Here is a 13,580-nt window from a genome sequence, read left to right on the forward strand (position 1 = left end):
CTAAAGCTCTCCAAACCTTTTTTTCATAACTGTAAAAATGGCAACAATGCTTTTTCCCCACCTTTTCATAAGTTTGCCCATTAAAAAGAGCTGAGATGAGAGTTGAACCCTGCTGTGGGCCCAGCAGTGCAACATCAGGCATGGGTACAACCGAAACGCAGAGCCAGGCACAGTGCTGCAGCCACAGCTGCGATTCATACAGGGTCTGAGCTTCCCCAAGACCTCAGGGATTATCCTCAGGTGCCTGGAGATGTGCTTTTAAGCGTTAAGTTCTCGAGTGCCTTACATGGCAGGGTAAGCAAGGATGTGGGCTGAGGAACCACTAGATGATCCTTTTCTTCTCACTTCACCTGCCCCTGTTATGCTGACAATAATGCACTGTGGCATTTTTCACAGGAATCTAATGAAAAATTTGTTTTTCTTTCAGCTATGATGAATGCGTGGGGCCAGGAGCAACGCAAATATATATTCCCACAGATGATCCCCCCCCCTATTCCCTTACGGACCCCTGTCAAAGAAATGAAATATCTATAAACATCAGCCGGGAGGAGGAGGAAGCAGCAGCAGGGACTGCAGGGCAGGCAGCACACCATGCCACCAGGATACAGGGCTGGCAGCAGCCCATCCCATCCATCTCTCTGTCGTCGCTCCCCACAGAGGCTGCTCCCCGGTACGAAGCTGTGATGTGTGAGCACAGCATCCCCATCCCGCTGGTGCCAGTGGAAGTACTGAAAAACTCTCCCTCTGACTATCAGACAGTTCTGAGCCAAATCCTGTGAATAAAAGGGGCTTTCTCCTTCCATCTTTCTGAAGAACTCAGACTGAGAAAAAGAACACATTTAAATGGAAGAATAAAACCTCTTAAAGGTTTACCTATTTTATATCTTTACTAAGGGATGTAATGGGATTGTTTTTTTATTTTTTACAGTGAATTTTGAAAGTTTACCTAAACTTCCCTCTTTGTGCTTCAAAGCGTTCCATGGCGTCACGTAGCACAGGACAGCAGCACTGAGGAGCAGTGCTATGGCCTTCCTGAAGCATCTCAGATCTCACTGACATTGCCACTCAATGTATATATATGTATATATGTTATCTAGTCAAGCTTACTCCTCGATTTGATGATAATGTGCATGCTTTGGAACAGAAGGAAGGAGAAGAGCAGTTCTTGTCTTTGTAGGTGTCAGTAGTACACTTTATCCAGTGTCTTGGCAACAAAGCATTTTTTAAAAATTCTTTTTCTAAATATGTATTTCCACAGACAGAAACAGAACACAGCCTGCAAAACATGATTATCAGCACCCTACAGAAGCCAAATAAAAAAAGAGGAATCTTTTGATACCCGTGCTTTTCCCTCAGATACCCCAGCCAGTTCCAAAACCTGCTGTAAATCTCTCACAAAGTCAGGAACAAGCAGCAGGAGGGTAGCAGTAGCTGACCCAACACCAGCTGCTATGCCAAGGGCACTGCGCCCAGCTGTGAGGGCCCAGGGCTGCACACCCCTCACTTGGGGCACCTGGAACCTTGAACTCCTTCCAGCATGCCTACACTGTCAGGAACTTCAGTTATGAGCCTGCAGGATTAAGAAAGGACCTCCAATAACTGAAGAAGAGTGAAGTAAATAGATGCTGGCTTTGGCACGCACAGTAACAGAGAAACTCACTGTGTACAGAAACTCCTCATATTAGACGTGACCCTCCTCGCTGACATTTTGCTATTCACATTAGCCCCAGGTCATAGGCTTGGACTCTCATGTGCTCATCTGATGAATGTGTGGAGGTGGGGATGAGTGCTCACGGAAGCAGCAGGAGGAAGCCACAGAAATGAGGTTCATGCTGCATGTTACATACAGTCTCCACTTAAGGACCTCAACCAAGTTTTCCTCAGCACAGTTATCAGAGGTGCATCTGCACTAAATCTCTTAGAGATCTTAGAGTTCTCACTGAAAAAATGGGTAATTTTTACACTGATAAAATGGACTTCAGGTTATTACTCCCCCTAGAGATAAGTAGAAAGGAATATAAGCAAACATATTACTGTATTTAACAGCAAATATCGTTCAAAATATTAAAATTACATTTCAATTTTCTGTAAATAGTAAATAACTTCCAACAGTAATCATTACTCAACACTCCAAAGATGGATGCAAATATAATTAATATATAAGTTGGGAAATAATCATTTGGTCCTTACTGCTCTGTAAATCATACCATTACTGAGTCATAAGCACATGATGGAATCAGATAAGTATGCATTTTTTTCAAGCAGATAACAGTAAACATGTATTCTGCTAAAAAAAAAAAAAAAAAAAAAGGAAGAAATCTTTTGCAGATCTATGAAGTTCTCAATGTATTATACCCAAAACAACAAAAACACAGTTTTGCATTGCAAAATAAGCTGGTGGACACTGCAGAATTTCGACTACATTCAGTACTTGTATCTTGAATGGACAGAGCTATTCTTCTGTATGAAGTACCAGTGGAGACAGTTCTGTGGCACACAAGGTATCCCGCAATAAGACACAGAACTGCACTACCAATAGGGCCAGAAGAAAAAGCCAACACAGAAGTTCAGCAGCCTGCTTTATTGGCAGGAAGATAAGAAGTGAAGGGAAGCACAGGAAGAACAGGACATGCAACTGGGACAGACCAGAACTGTGGGCTGATGCTGGGGGCTGGAGAGGGAATCTAGCAAGTATCAGAAGGTAAATGGGATTTCAGTTTTTGAATGTGTGTCTTTCCACCTGTACAGCAAAGCTGGGAGCTCTGCTGAAGATAAGCCATTCACAAGTGTCTGCTCTGTTATACAGATGCATCCAGTTTCTGTGAACTGTGGGCAGTGCTTCTGTCTGGCTGTTAACCTGACATGGATTTCAGGCCCTGCCACTACCTTTATATCAGAGGAAAATAATAATTTGATTTGTACAGAATAAATTTATTTTAAGCAGACTTTTGAGGAAAACGGGAGATTTATATTTCACCTCACAACAGAACTGCTGTACTGAAATTACAGTAGATCAAATCAAAGTTGTTCCCCATCTGAGGACAGGCACAGCAGCACTGAGAGCCGCCTGCTCCTGCACTGTGCGGCGGTCGCCTGTCACACAGCACAGAGCACACAGCGGGGCTCAGCCACCCAATGACCAACCAAAGCACTCCGTATTTGGGATCTCTGATAGATCCCAGCAAAATGGGCAGAGCACCTCAAGAGTACAAGTCAGCTCCCATTAAACTCAGAAGAAGTTCACAGCCGCTTATCAGACGTTAAACTCTGGTATCATTGTAATGGTAATCCTAAAGCCAAGCTGAAAGTAGGCCTTGTGTTTATTACATGATTAATAGGAAAACACAGACTGCTTGGAGATGCTGTTTCTTACCTACAAGACAGCAACGCTGTATTTCTGTAGTCATCTCTTCTGCTTTGATTTTTGGTATATGAATCTTCGCATACAACTTTTATTAAAGAACGCACCCGTACTCAGTGAGCTTCCGTGCTTTTATTGTGCAAATATCGCCCTCAGGTGAAGCATCACAAACCACCGCAAACACATGCAGAGGTACCTCAGACTAAGGTCAGGAGGGGAGGGAGGAGCAGGCCAGTAACAGGTCGATGTTTCCCCCCTTTTTCAAATAGAAAATTCTCAAGCACAGCGAGATGAGTAATGTATTTCCTGAGCACGACCCACCTCCAACTCCAGCTGCTCCTCACACAGGCTGATAACAATTCCCACCTGGGGAAACAGACTCCACATGGAATTACAACCACAGGCTCTTAAAGTTACTGTACAAGAGCGTTCATCCCTTCTCCTCTGCTCACAGCAACGCATGTTTCAACACCGGCTTGTGAACTCACAACTGTGTGGTAAATTGCACGCAGCTCCACATGCACAAACATTCTCACTTCTACCAAAGCACGAAAAGCCAAGAAGCAAAACTGCGCAGGCACAAATAAAGTTTTAAGGAACCCAGAGGCATGCACAGCAGCCCATTTGGGCTTTGGGTCCTTGACCCTCCTCATTTTTCTCATATTGTTCCAAAAGCACTCCTCTGGCAAAATCAGCCCAACTGCAATTGGGAAAAACAAACATAAGGCAACAGCAGGGACACGGCTTGATGCAATGCACTGGGTACTGGTATCGTGCCTTTCGAATTCCAAGCAAACAGCAGCAATCTGTACAGCTGTTAGTGCCCCATCCCTTCCTTCTGGGCTCTGGGCCGTGACCAGCACCCTGCCTGCCCCGTATTGAAAAGTGAAATACTCAGGGGAAAAAGAAAGAAAGAAAGAGAAAGGAGGGAAAAAAAAAAAACAAAAAAAAACGCCAGAGTAACAAAACGCAGCCATTTTTCTACACGACAGAGAACAGCAGAGGCTGAAGCATCCAGTGCCGCTAGCAAGCCATCTCGAGCCACGCGCCGGCCCGAGCGGCGCCGCGTGGCAGCTCGGGGAAAGCCGCTCTGCTTGTAGCACCGCGCGGCCACCGCCTGGGAGACAGGAAGGGCTTTGGCCAGCGAGCCTGAGACGTGTGCCGGGCACAGAGCCGGACTTCCCAGCGGGGAATCCACGGTAAGACCTACCGTGCAAGCCGTACCGAGACGAGACCTACAGCACCACGAAGGCACGCTGTGCGCGGGCTGAAACTGCTCTGCACAAAGCCGAGGTCGGGGGAAGCCCGCACCGTACCGCACCGCACCGATCTATGGAGTCACACAGCGAAAAAGGCAGAGCCCAAAAACCGAGACCGGCAACGCCATTTGCACAGGAGCCACCCAAGCTCGGCAGAACGCGAATCGAGGCCGCCTTACCTGAGCTCGGAGGCCGCTGCAGCGCCGCCCTCACACGACGACCATCACCGCAACCACGCTGCCGCCTCGCGGCGCCCATCCCTCGCACGACGCCGCCGCGCTTCCCGCGCTCTGCTAACTCCGCCCTCGCGCCGCCGCTCGCGGCGCGCCCGCCCCCGCAGCGCTGCCCGAAGGCCGCCAGGGGGCGCCCTCCGCCGCCTTTCGCTTTCGGTTCGCGGCCTCCCGCCCCGCGGTCGGACGGACGGGCCAGGTCTCCAGCGGGCGGGGCGGCGGGAGGGCGGCCCCGCGCCGCCATGGAGGAGCCGGCGGCCGAGGAGGAGGAAGGGGTGCTGCGGGACTACCTGGCCTACTACGCGGCCCGGGGGGCGGAGGGGCGGCTGGCGGCGTGCGACGAGGCCGCCCTGAAGGCGAGGGCGCGGCGGCTGCCGGAGCGGCGGGGCGCGCTGGACGTGCGCGGCGTGGCCGAGCGGTGCCGCAGGGCCCGCGGGCGGCGCGGAGGCAGCGTGCTGCGGGACCTGCTGAAGGCGCTGGAGGTCCTGGAGCTGCTGTGCGTCAACTTGCTGCTGTCCCCGTGGAGGAAGGAGATCAGGTCGCTGAAGGTAGGCGGCGCGGCCTGCCCCAGGCCTTTCCCCGGCGGCGCGGGGCGCGTCGGGCGGCGCGGGGCACCGGCGAGGCGTTTCGGCTTGGTGTCGATCCTCCGGAATGGCCCTGAGCCCAGGCATCACGCGTGACACCGCGGCCCGGAGCTCGGCCCCGGGAAGCTGGCGGCGCTGCGTCCGAAGGCAGAAGCCGCGCGAGGCGCTCGGTCTGACGGCCCCGCGCTGCTGCTGCGGGTTGGCCGAGCTTACGGCATCTGTCAGCAGGAGGGTTATGGCCGAGCCGAAATCCACTTCGATTTTACAAACTGGGCCTCGTGCCTTCGGTAGCTCCGAAACAACACGTTAAACTTTTCTCTTTTTTTCCCGCTCTATTAGGCAGCAGCACTTTAGACAAGTCATGCTGGGAGGGCAGCTCGTGCGACAGGAGCACGTTTTGGCACTGTTGTTTCCCCCGAATAGCCTCAGCGCAGAAGGGTGCTTTCAAAGTGACCTAGTTCCAGGAAAGCAAAGTTAGAGCAGCACTCTGAATCACTGAGAAAGAAAATGATACGCTGCTGTCACCCGTTAAGAAATATGAGTAACAGCAAGTGCATCTCTTTAAGAGAAGTTAAACCTCGGTGATTGATTCCACAGATCCTCTGTTGAAAAGGTCTTCTTGTTCTTCAGTGGAATGCAGGACTCACATCCAAATGTCTCTAGTTTGATTAAAGTGATTTTCCTTCTCTCTCCTTTTCTGTATATTGATGCTCTTGGCTGATACCTTACCAGTTTTAAACTGGCGTAACATTGTTATGCTACGGCAAGTGCTTGAGAGGCTGGCAAAATAACACTGTTAGAAAGGCCTCACTCAAACTCACACCTCAAACTTCCAACAAAATAGTTTTTAAAAAGATTGAAGTAATTTTTGAAGTAGTTTTGTTCTTATGGAGTCTTTCACGCTTCCCCCATCCCCACCCCCACCCTTCATCTGTTTTTCACTGTTCCGTTCTGTTGCAGACATTCACCGGTAATTTTGTCTACTATGTTCAATCTGTGCTCCCAGATGACATAGTAAAAACAGTACTGGAGAAAATAGGTTACATTGCAACAACGGCAACAGAGTTTTCACTTGTCAGAAAGAGAAACAATGAGGAAACAAAACAGACTGCCTTTGAAATATTTCTGGCAAGAATTGAGTGTGAAACCATCCTCGAAATGACAAATGAAGAAAAACATGGCAATTTGGAGAAGACTTTGCAGAAGAGTTCACAAATACACTGGCATCACAAAAATAAGGACAGAGAGGATCAGATGCCCCAGAGAGAAGACTGTGAAAATCTAGAAAATAAAGAAAATAGTGAAACGTCTTTGTGCCTTGCTACTCAACAGAAGTCTTCACCTAGTAGCAGTATGTCCCTTGAAACCACTCGGGATCTGAAGATCAAAGATGATGCTCCTCACTTAGCAGTGACTCAATCCACTAACAGGCTTCAGGAACACCAAAAGCAAGTCATTAACACAGTACACTTTCCGGGCAAATGCTCAGACAGCGAGGACTTCTTGATCAAATATAGTGACATTGTCATAAGACAAACACCTATTTTCAGTGAGAATCTTTCTCCAGAAGCTTTTGAAAAAAAGCCAAGAGCCAGTCTAAGTGAGGAATGTGTTTTGGCAGCCACTGCCCAGTCAACTGCAAATGAGCTGTGGTCAGTGCCGCTCTCACCAGGAGCAAGCGGTCCACCAGCCTTTGCAATATTTGCTGACAGCACTTGTGAAAGTAAAAGCTCTTCAGAGTACGAAGCTCAACAAGTGGCTGAAGAGTCAATTGAAGCAAAAATTAACGATGCCATAAACTGTGTAGACCCAGACCCTGCAGACAAACCCAATGAGCTGAAGTCTCTGCCGTACACGGATTTCACATCAGTCCAAAACTGCCCCGTCCCTAGGGAAGAGGAAGTCTGTGATCTGTCTTTAACCTTCACAAAACTACAAGTCCAGGACACTCAGGAAGATCTGATGTATCCAATAGAGGAAACTGGGCACCCTGAGTCACTATCATATACAAGTGACAGGAATGTAAGAGAACTGAATCATTCCAAAATGAAATGCACATACTCAACTAATGCTGAAATGCAGAACAGAGCAGCTGCATTTATTGAGCCATCTCCGGATCTCTGCCGTACTACTGGGAGCGTGGAGGATCCCACTGGTGGCTCTGATGGCAAGGGACTATTAAGGGGTACTCTGAATGCACCTAGGGCTTCTGAGTGCTTCAGGCACATCAGAGAGCCTCCTAATCCCACCTACATTCCACCACAAAGTATTGATGTTCGGTCTCCAAGCAGAAGAAGCACCGGTGCACAGGGCAGAAGGAACCTTCTGCAGCCTGACAGTGAATCCAGTGAAGTAAAAGCAGAGAACTATAATTTAAAAGTAAATGAAATCCAGGAGCCTTATGTTATTATTGACAAAACTGACCAAGGAATGTTGTGCTAGCACACTTGATTCTAGCAGTGCTTTATTTGTAATTTGCCTGGGGTTTCCTTGCCCTAGTTGTGGCCTTGATCATCTTTTCAGAGGAGATAATTAGCTTTGACAAAGCTAATCATAAACAAACAAAAACACCACCACTTTTGGACAGTAAACATTGGAGTATTTGAGAAAATTCTTAAACAGCTCTTTCCTCATGAAATCACTCCATTTAATTCATTAACCAGATTCCATCTGGCTCTAATTAATGCCTGAGGCCTATTTTTAGAATATGGCATGCTGTACAATGACAGGAACAGGTAAACATTTCTAAACTGGAAGGCTCTAGAGTGTTACAAGTGCTGTGCTGGAGTGTAGTTCCGTTAGCTCGTGGCATTCCTGTGAAGCTGTATTCTGAGCTAATCTTTCTTCTATTTTCAGTTTAAAGATAAGCTTAGAAAATCAGTATTCTCTAAATTAGTATAAATTGTCTATACCTGACTTTCATCCTCCTGAAATGTGTAGAAGAGCGGGCGGATTATACCAGAAAAGTCTCAGGAGCTGAAATGTTTTTTGAATAACTAATAGCTGGAGTTTGTGATCACCTGATTCCAGCACAGCAGGAGGAATGCAGCTTTGAACAAACACCAAATGACAAGACTTCAGCTTTAGATGGTGTTAATGGGTGGGTGAAAAAAGTATTACAAATATGCATACAGAGACTAGTATTTCTGCACTGGGTCTGGCTGGGATGAAGTTAACTTTTTTTAACAGAAGCTATGTGGTGGTGTGTTTAAGACTAGTTGCTAAAACTCTTGATAATGCACTTGCATTCTGGCTGCTGCAGAACAGTGCTTGCACAGCATCAATGCCTTTTCTTCCTTACTCTGGCCCCCACTCCAGTGATGGTGGGCAAGAACCTAGCAGCTGGAACAGCTGACTGGATTTAGCCAAAGATATTCATACCATATAGCATCATGCTCAGCAATAAAACTGGGGTAGCAGAAGTTTTTGGTTTGTGGTTTCTTTTTCGTCTACCTTTGCAACACTTGTTCTTTTCTTCCTCTCCTCCTCCTTTCACCAATTAAATCTCTATCTCAAACCAAATTCTTGCTTTTGCTCTTCTGGGTCTCCTGTTTTGCAGGAGGTTGAACAAACCAGCTGTGTAGGTGCTTAGCTGCTCACTAAGTGAACTCACCACAACCTCCTTGTTCTTCCTTCAACTATTTATCTGTTCTTCCTAACCATTTCAGTTTTTATAAGATGTATTTTCCCCCCGTAGGGCAATTAAAATTGTGTTTTAAATAGTATGTTGTGTCAAATATTCAGGAAATCTAAAAACTGAAAAATCCCTTCTCATCACATATAAAGATTCCTCATAAGTATTTAGCTGACCACCAGTACTATACAGACCCATGTACCTAGCATGCCATTTTTACCTTTGCTGTAGCCACAGGAGTATTTAACAGCAAGTTACACATGAAAAAACAATGCTAAAGTTGGTTTCCCAAGAAACTAAAGACTGCCACTTGAAACACCCCATATAAACAGCCAAGCTGCACAGAACATACGGAACATAAAACAACTGTGTTCCGAGACTCTACTTTTTGTTAACGCTTTTGTTAACTGATTGAGGCAGAACCTCTGTGGTAGATTGGCCAGGACTGCTAAGTATGCATTCAGCCTGCATTTGGAGGGAGAGCTGCTATCACCTTAAAATGCTCACAGTTACTTTCAAATATGGTCTTTCTGCTGCAAAGACACCTTTTCTTCCTGTATGAACAGTAGGCTTCTGAGGTCTTGTACTAGAAGGTACTTCACTTGCAAATTTCTGCTGTCTCTAGAGACAAGTTTTACAGTTAAGATACCTGTGAAAAGACTGGATTTGAAAACCAGCTGAAAGAAAAGTCATATTTAACATGCCTTTGCCATCAGCCCTCTGTACAACTGCTTCCACATGGGCAAGGTACCACGAATAGGGTTTAAAATCCTTGTAAATACAATTAGATCTGAGACAGAGAGGAGAACATAAATCCTGATGGTGCCCTCCCGTCCCTGTTGCTATTGACCAGTACGCCTCTCCTTGGCTAATCAACTTAAAGAGCAGCAACCACTTAAGCAGCACTGTTAGCCTGCAAGAGAGCTGCCTGAGCCTCAGAGGAGGGTGATTTGTTTGTGAAATGTGTGCCTATCCTCTTGTGAGCTGTCAACTTTAATTGTGCTACAGCTGGTGTTGATTGTCAATGAATTGAATGGGGATTTACTGACTGTTTTTATGTCTTTCCATCATAGAGACACAAGGCCAGCTCTGCTCCCAAATCTATATGCTATGCACAACCACTCTGAATGGCTCAGCTCTCCCAAGCTTCAAATTAGAGAAATTCTCTTTTGATCAGTGCAGAAACAGAGCTTAGGCAGCAGACCCAGAAGCTGGCTGACATTCAACTGCACCACCTCTCCCTGACGGGTCTGTTTAGTCATTTTCCCTCCCCTTAACATTCCTGTCACACATACAAACTTGTCCCGTTAGAGCTAAGGTGCTTAACAAACACAGTTTGGCTTTAGAGTCAACTTTTTGTGGGTTTTTTTGTTTGTAAAGCTAGTAACGTAAACTAACTTTCAGCATGAAAACAAACAGCATGCAGGCACTGAATGAACAAAGATTTACAATTTGCTTCAAATTATAAATGAAGATCTTAAAATACAAGTTGTCTGCTGAGACATAAACAAAAGCATACCTAAGAGAGTCTGAGAAGGGCTTGCAAAGATAAATGTCTCTACTGTTCTGAGTGGTCTCCAAACAAGCAAAAGAAAACAAAACCAAAACCCACACAATTTCTAAAACATAACGTTTATTTATTTAACTTTACTTGTATCTCAACACTGGGAAAGTTATAACCTGTAATCCACTGTCACCACTAAAGGCTCCATCCAGTGAAAGTTAATTGGCACTGTTCTCTTAAGTGAGACAGCTGATAAATCCTAAAGGTTTCCTTTTCACAGCATTAAACATTACAACTCCCTTCAGTAAGGACAGGAATGGAACAGAATACAGCAGCATGTGCAAAGCAGCCTACTTACAGTAAAAGTCCTAGCAGCTTAGCATTTATCGTGGGGAGATGTGAGGGAGAAATAAATCACTTATCAGACAGAGGGATCACCTCAAAGCCCCCTGACGTAAGAATAAATAAAATCAAGTAGCGTGGTACACAAGTAAAAACCAGAGCTCCTCTGCTGTGTCACTCTTGCCTGACCTTTTGTATGCATTCAGAGAGATCACTCTTACAGGAATACATTTACACAACAGTTAACCCTTATGGTAATTTTTTGTGTTATTTTAGGATAAGCCAGTTTCTCTTACAAAACAAACAACAAACAAACAGATAAATGGCATCTGGACAAAACAGATTATATTTCTCTTATGTAGGAATTAATCTTAGAGCTACTTTTTTGTTCTGAGACTAAACTTTTTTAAAACTTGCAACTTATGCAACTCAATATACAAATAACTCAAATGCTGCAATTTACCAAATGCTGGGGGGGAAAAATAAAAGTAAAAAACCATAATCCTCACCTGACTTTAACCTGCTTTAGAAAAGCACACTAATTACTTCAACCTCCATACTCTACAGGAAGGACTAGGTACTCCAATTCCTCAGGCAGGACAGTAACTCACTACGAGTCATTATTTGCAAGAGCACAGAGAGCTTCAGGTCCAAACATTTTAATTGCAACTGATGGCAGAATACCCAGACTCTGCAGGAGGAAGAGCACTGAAAAAGAGATGTTGGATTAGTTCCTGCTGCTGGCAGTAGTTCTGCATGCTAATTACACCAGTGAACACAATTATCATCTTCTTAGGCTTAGGCTTCTTAGGACCTACAGTTTTGGAGATTCACCTCCAAAATGTTTAATCAAATAAGATATAAACATCCTCCCCGTGCCAGAAGAGAGCGCACAGAAGGCCAGATGAAGAAAATGCAAATGTTTAACATCTTAATTTTTGCCAGTCTGTCTCTTCAAGTCAGTTTGCGTGCTGCTCACAGATGTTCCTGACCCTAGGACACCTCAATCAGAATGAAGTAAATAGTGAAGTCTGGAGAAGATATCCATCCAGACCAGGTATGCAATACAGAAAAGAGATAATCAGTTCTCACACAGCTTGCAGTTTAGATGTGGAACTCACTGTGACAGGATATTATGTCTAAATGCTCAGAAACTTCCAGAATAAAGTTCTGTCAGGGGCTGTTAAACACAAAGAGAAACCTATGGCTCAGGAAAACAGAAAAAACCTGGAAGAACTTAAAATGGCAAAGAATCACTTCTTGTTAAATGGTTCACACGCCATTCCAAGCTCCCAAGGCAAGGGGAAACTGTACCACAAAGGCTAACTGACTCACCACATTCATTTCTGTGAGGTACTAAATTACTTGCATTTTCTGTACAACAGAATTAAGCGGCTCTTCTCCAGACTGCCATGCTAGCATGCACAATACATACCATTGGCTTCTACAACTCATAATCAGATTGCAATTAACAACAATCTGCAGATGCTTACAGAGCTATTTCTACAGAGCTTTTTTATCTTTTTTATTCTCTAAGAGACAAAAAGAGCTTTGAAAGTTTATCAGAATGTCTCCAAAATGACCACTATATTCCTGTACAAATAAGCTTCTATAAGATAATTATTTAATACATAAAACCTTACTTTTAAGCTAGAATTCTAAACCTTTAGAACAGAACAGAACAGGTTCACAAGCTTCAGCATACTAATGTAGTACTCACTTGGAAATGCACCCTGCACTGATCATTCCTAAGCTGCACTGATTTAGAAAATAAATAAATAAAAATCCCACTAGAAGAAATGAACTCCATCTCCTGACTTGGAAAAAGCTGCAGTCATTTCAGCTACAGCTATCTTCAGGTATATACAGCTTCCATAAAACCACAAAATAAAAGAAGTGTTCACATTTAAGTAACACATAAAAAAGCCAAGTAACTGAAAATTATGGTCGATAAGTTACAGATGTTCAGGCAGTAAGCAGTGGAAGACAACAATAAGAGGGTAAAGCAGAAATAAAGAGCACATCAACACTTAAGCAAGTAACCACAAAAATTGAACACCCGTTACATTTCTCTATTTCCCAAGCCACAGTAAAGTGATCAAGGTGTACACCAAAAGAACCATGCACGTTTGCTTATAATAAATAATAAAACAGATCAACCCAGATATTTTCAAGAATCCACAGCAGTTAAGAAATCAATTATTTTCAGTATTTATATCACCGTTTGAAAGGAAATGCAGAGCTCCAAACCCACTGTACTTTCCACTAGTCCCCAACTCAGCTACGAGTTTCACCAAAACTAGAGAAATAGGCCCCTTTAAAAACCTGGCCTAGAAAAACCCTCAGAACCACTGTGCAATCAGTTACAAAGACTATTTGACTATTTCTTCACCACTGAATTCCATGGGACTATGCATAAATACCTTCAGAACTACAGAACTATATTGTGATGTCATGTTTACATGTTTACAGTAGAAACTGAGGTCAGTGAAAGGCACCGGTGCGGGCAGGATTACAGAAGGAATCCCTACACACTCTATTTTGACATAACCAGAGCAGTTTAACAAAGCTATTGAACACAGTGCACACATCAGGACATCCCATCCTGTGCATGGAACTACTCCTTTACATTACAGAAACAGAATTGTCATGGGGGAGAAGAAAAA

At 44.8% G+C, this 13,580-nt stretch overlaps 2 protein-coding genes across 5 annotated transcripts in view; both read left to right on the top strand.

Annotated features, from left to right (window-relative positions):
• Positions 1–2,318, top strand: part of BEAN1 (brain expressed associated with NEDD4 1) — a 38,041-nt gene extending 35,723 nt beyond the window's left edge. For all 4 annotated transcript variants that reach the window (XM_048958498.1, XM_048958500.1, XM_048958497.1 and 1 more), the window contains exon 6: positions 428–2,318. In XM_048958498.1, the coding sequence (XP_048814455.1) occupies positions 428–779 (352 nt within the window). In that variant the 3' untranslated portion in view covers positions 780–2,318. The remainder of the gene's footprint in view (positions 1–427) is intronic.
• Positions 2,319–5,016: 2,698 nt separating this feature from the next.
• LOC125699240 (uncharacterized) lies at positions 5,017–12,807 on the top strand. Its single transcript, XM_048958575.1, has 2 exons — positions 5,017–5,398; positions 6,395–12,807. Exons 1-2 carry the CDS (start codon positions 5,093–5,095, stop codon positions 7,874–7,876), a joined length of 1,788 nt encoding a protein of 595 aa, XP_048814532.1. The 5' UTR covers positions 5,017–5,092; the 3' UTR covers positions 7,877–12,807.
• Positions 12,808–13,580: the final 773 nt, after the last annotated feature.

Source organism: Lagopus muta, chromosome 12, assembly GCF_023343835.1.
Source record: "Lagopus muta isolate bLagMut1 chromosome 12, bLagMut1 primary, whole genome shotgun sequence".
Classification (NCBI taxonomy): Eukaryota; Metazoa; Chordata; class Aves; order Galliformes; family Phasianidae; genus Lagopus; species Lagopus muta.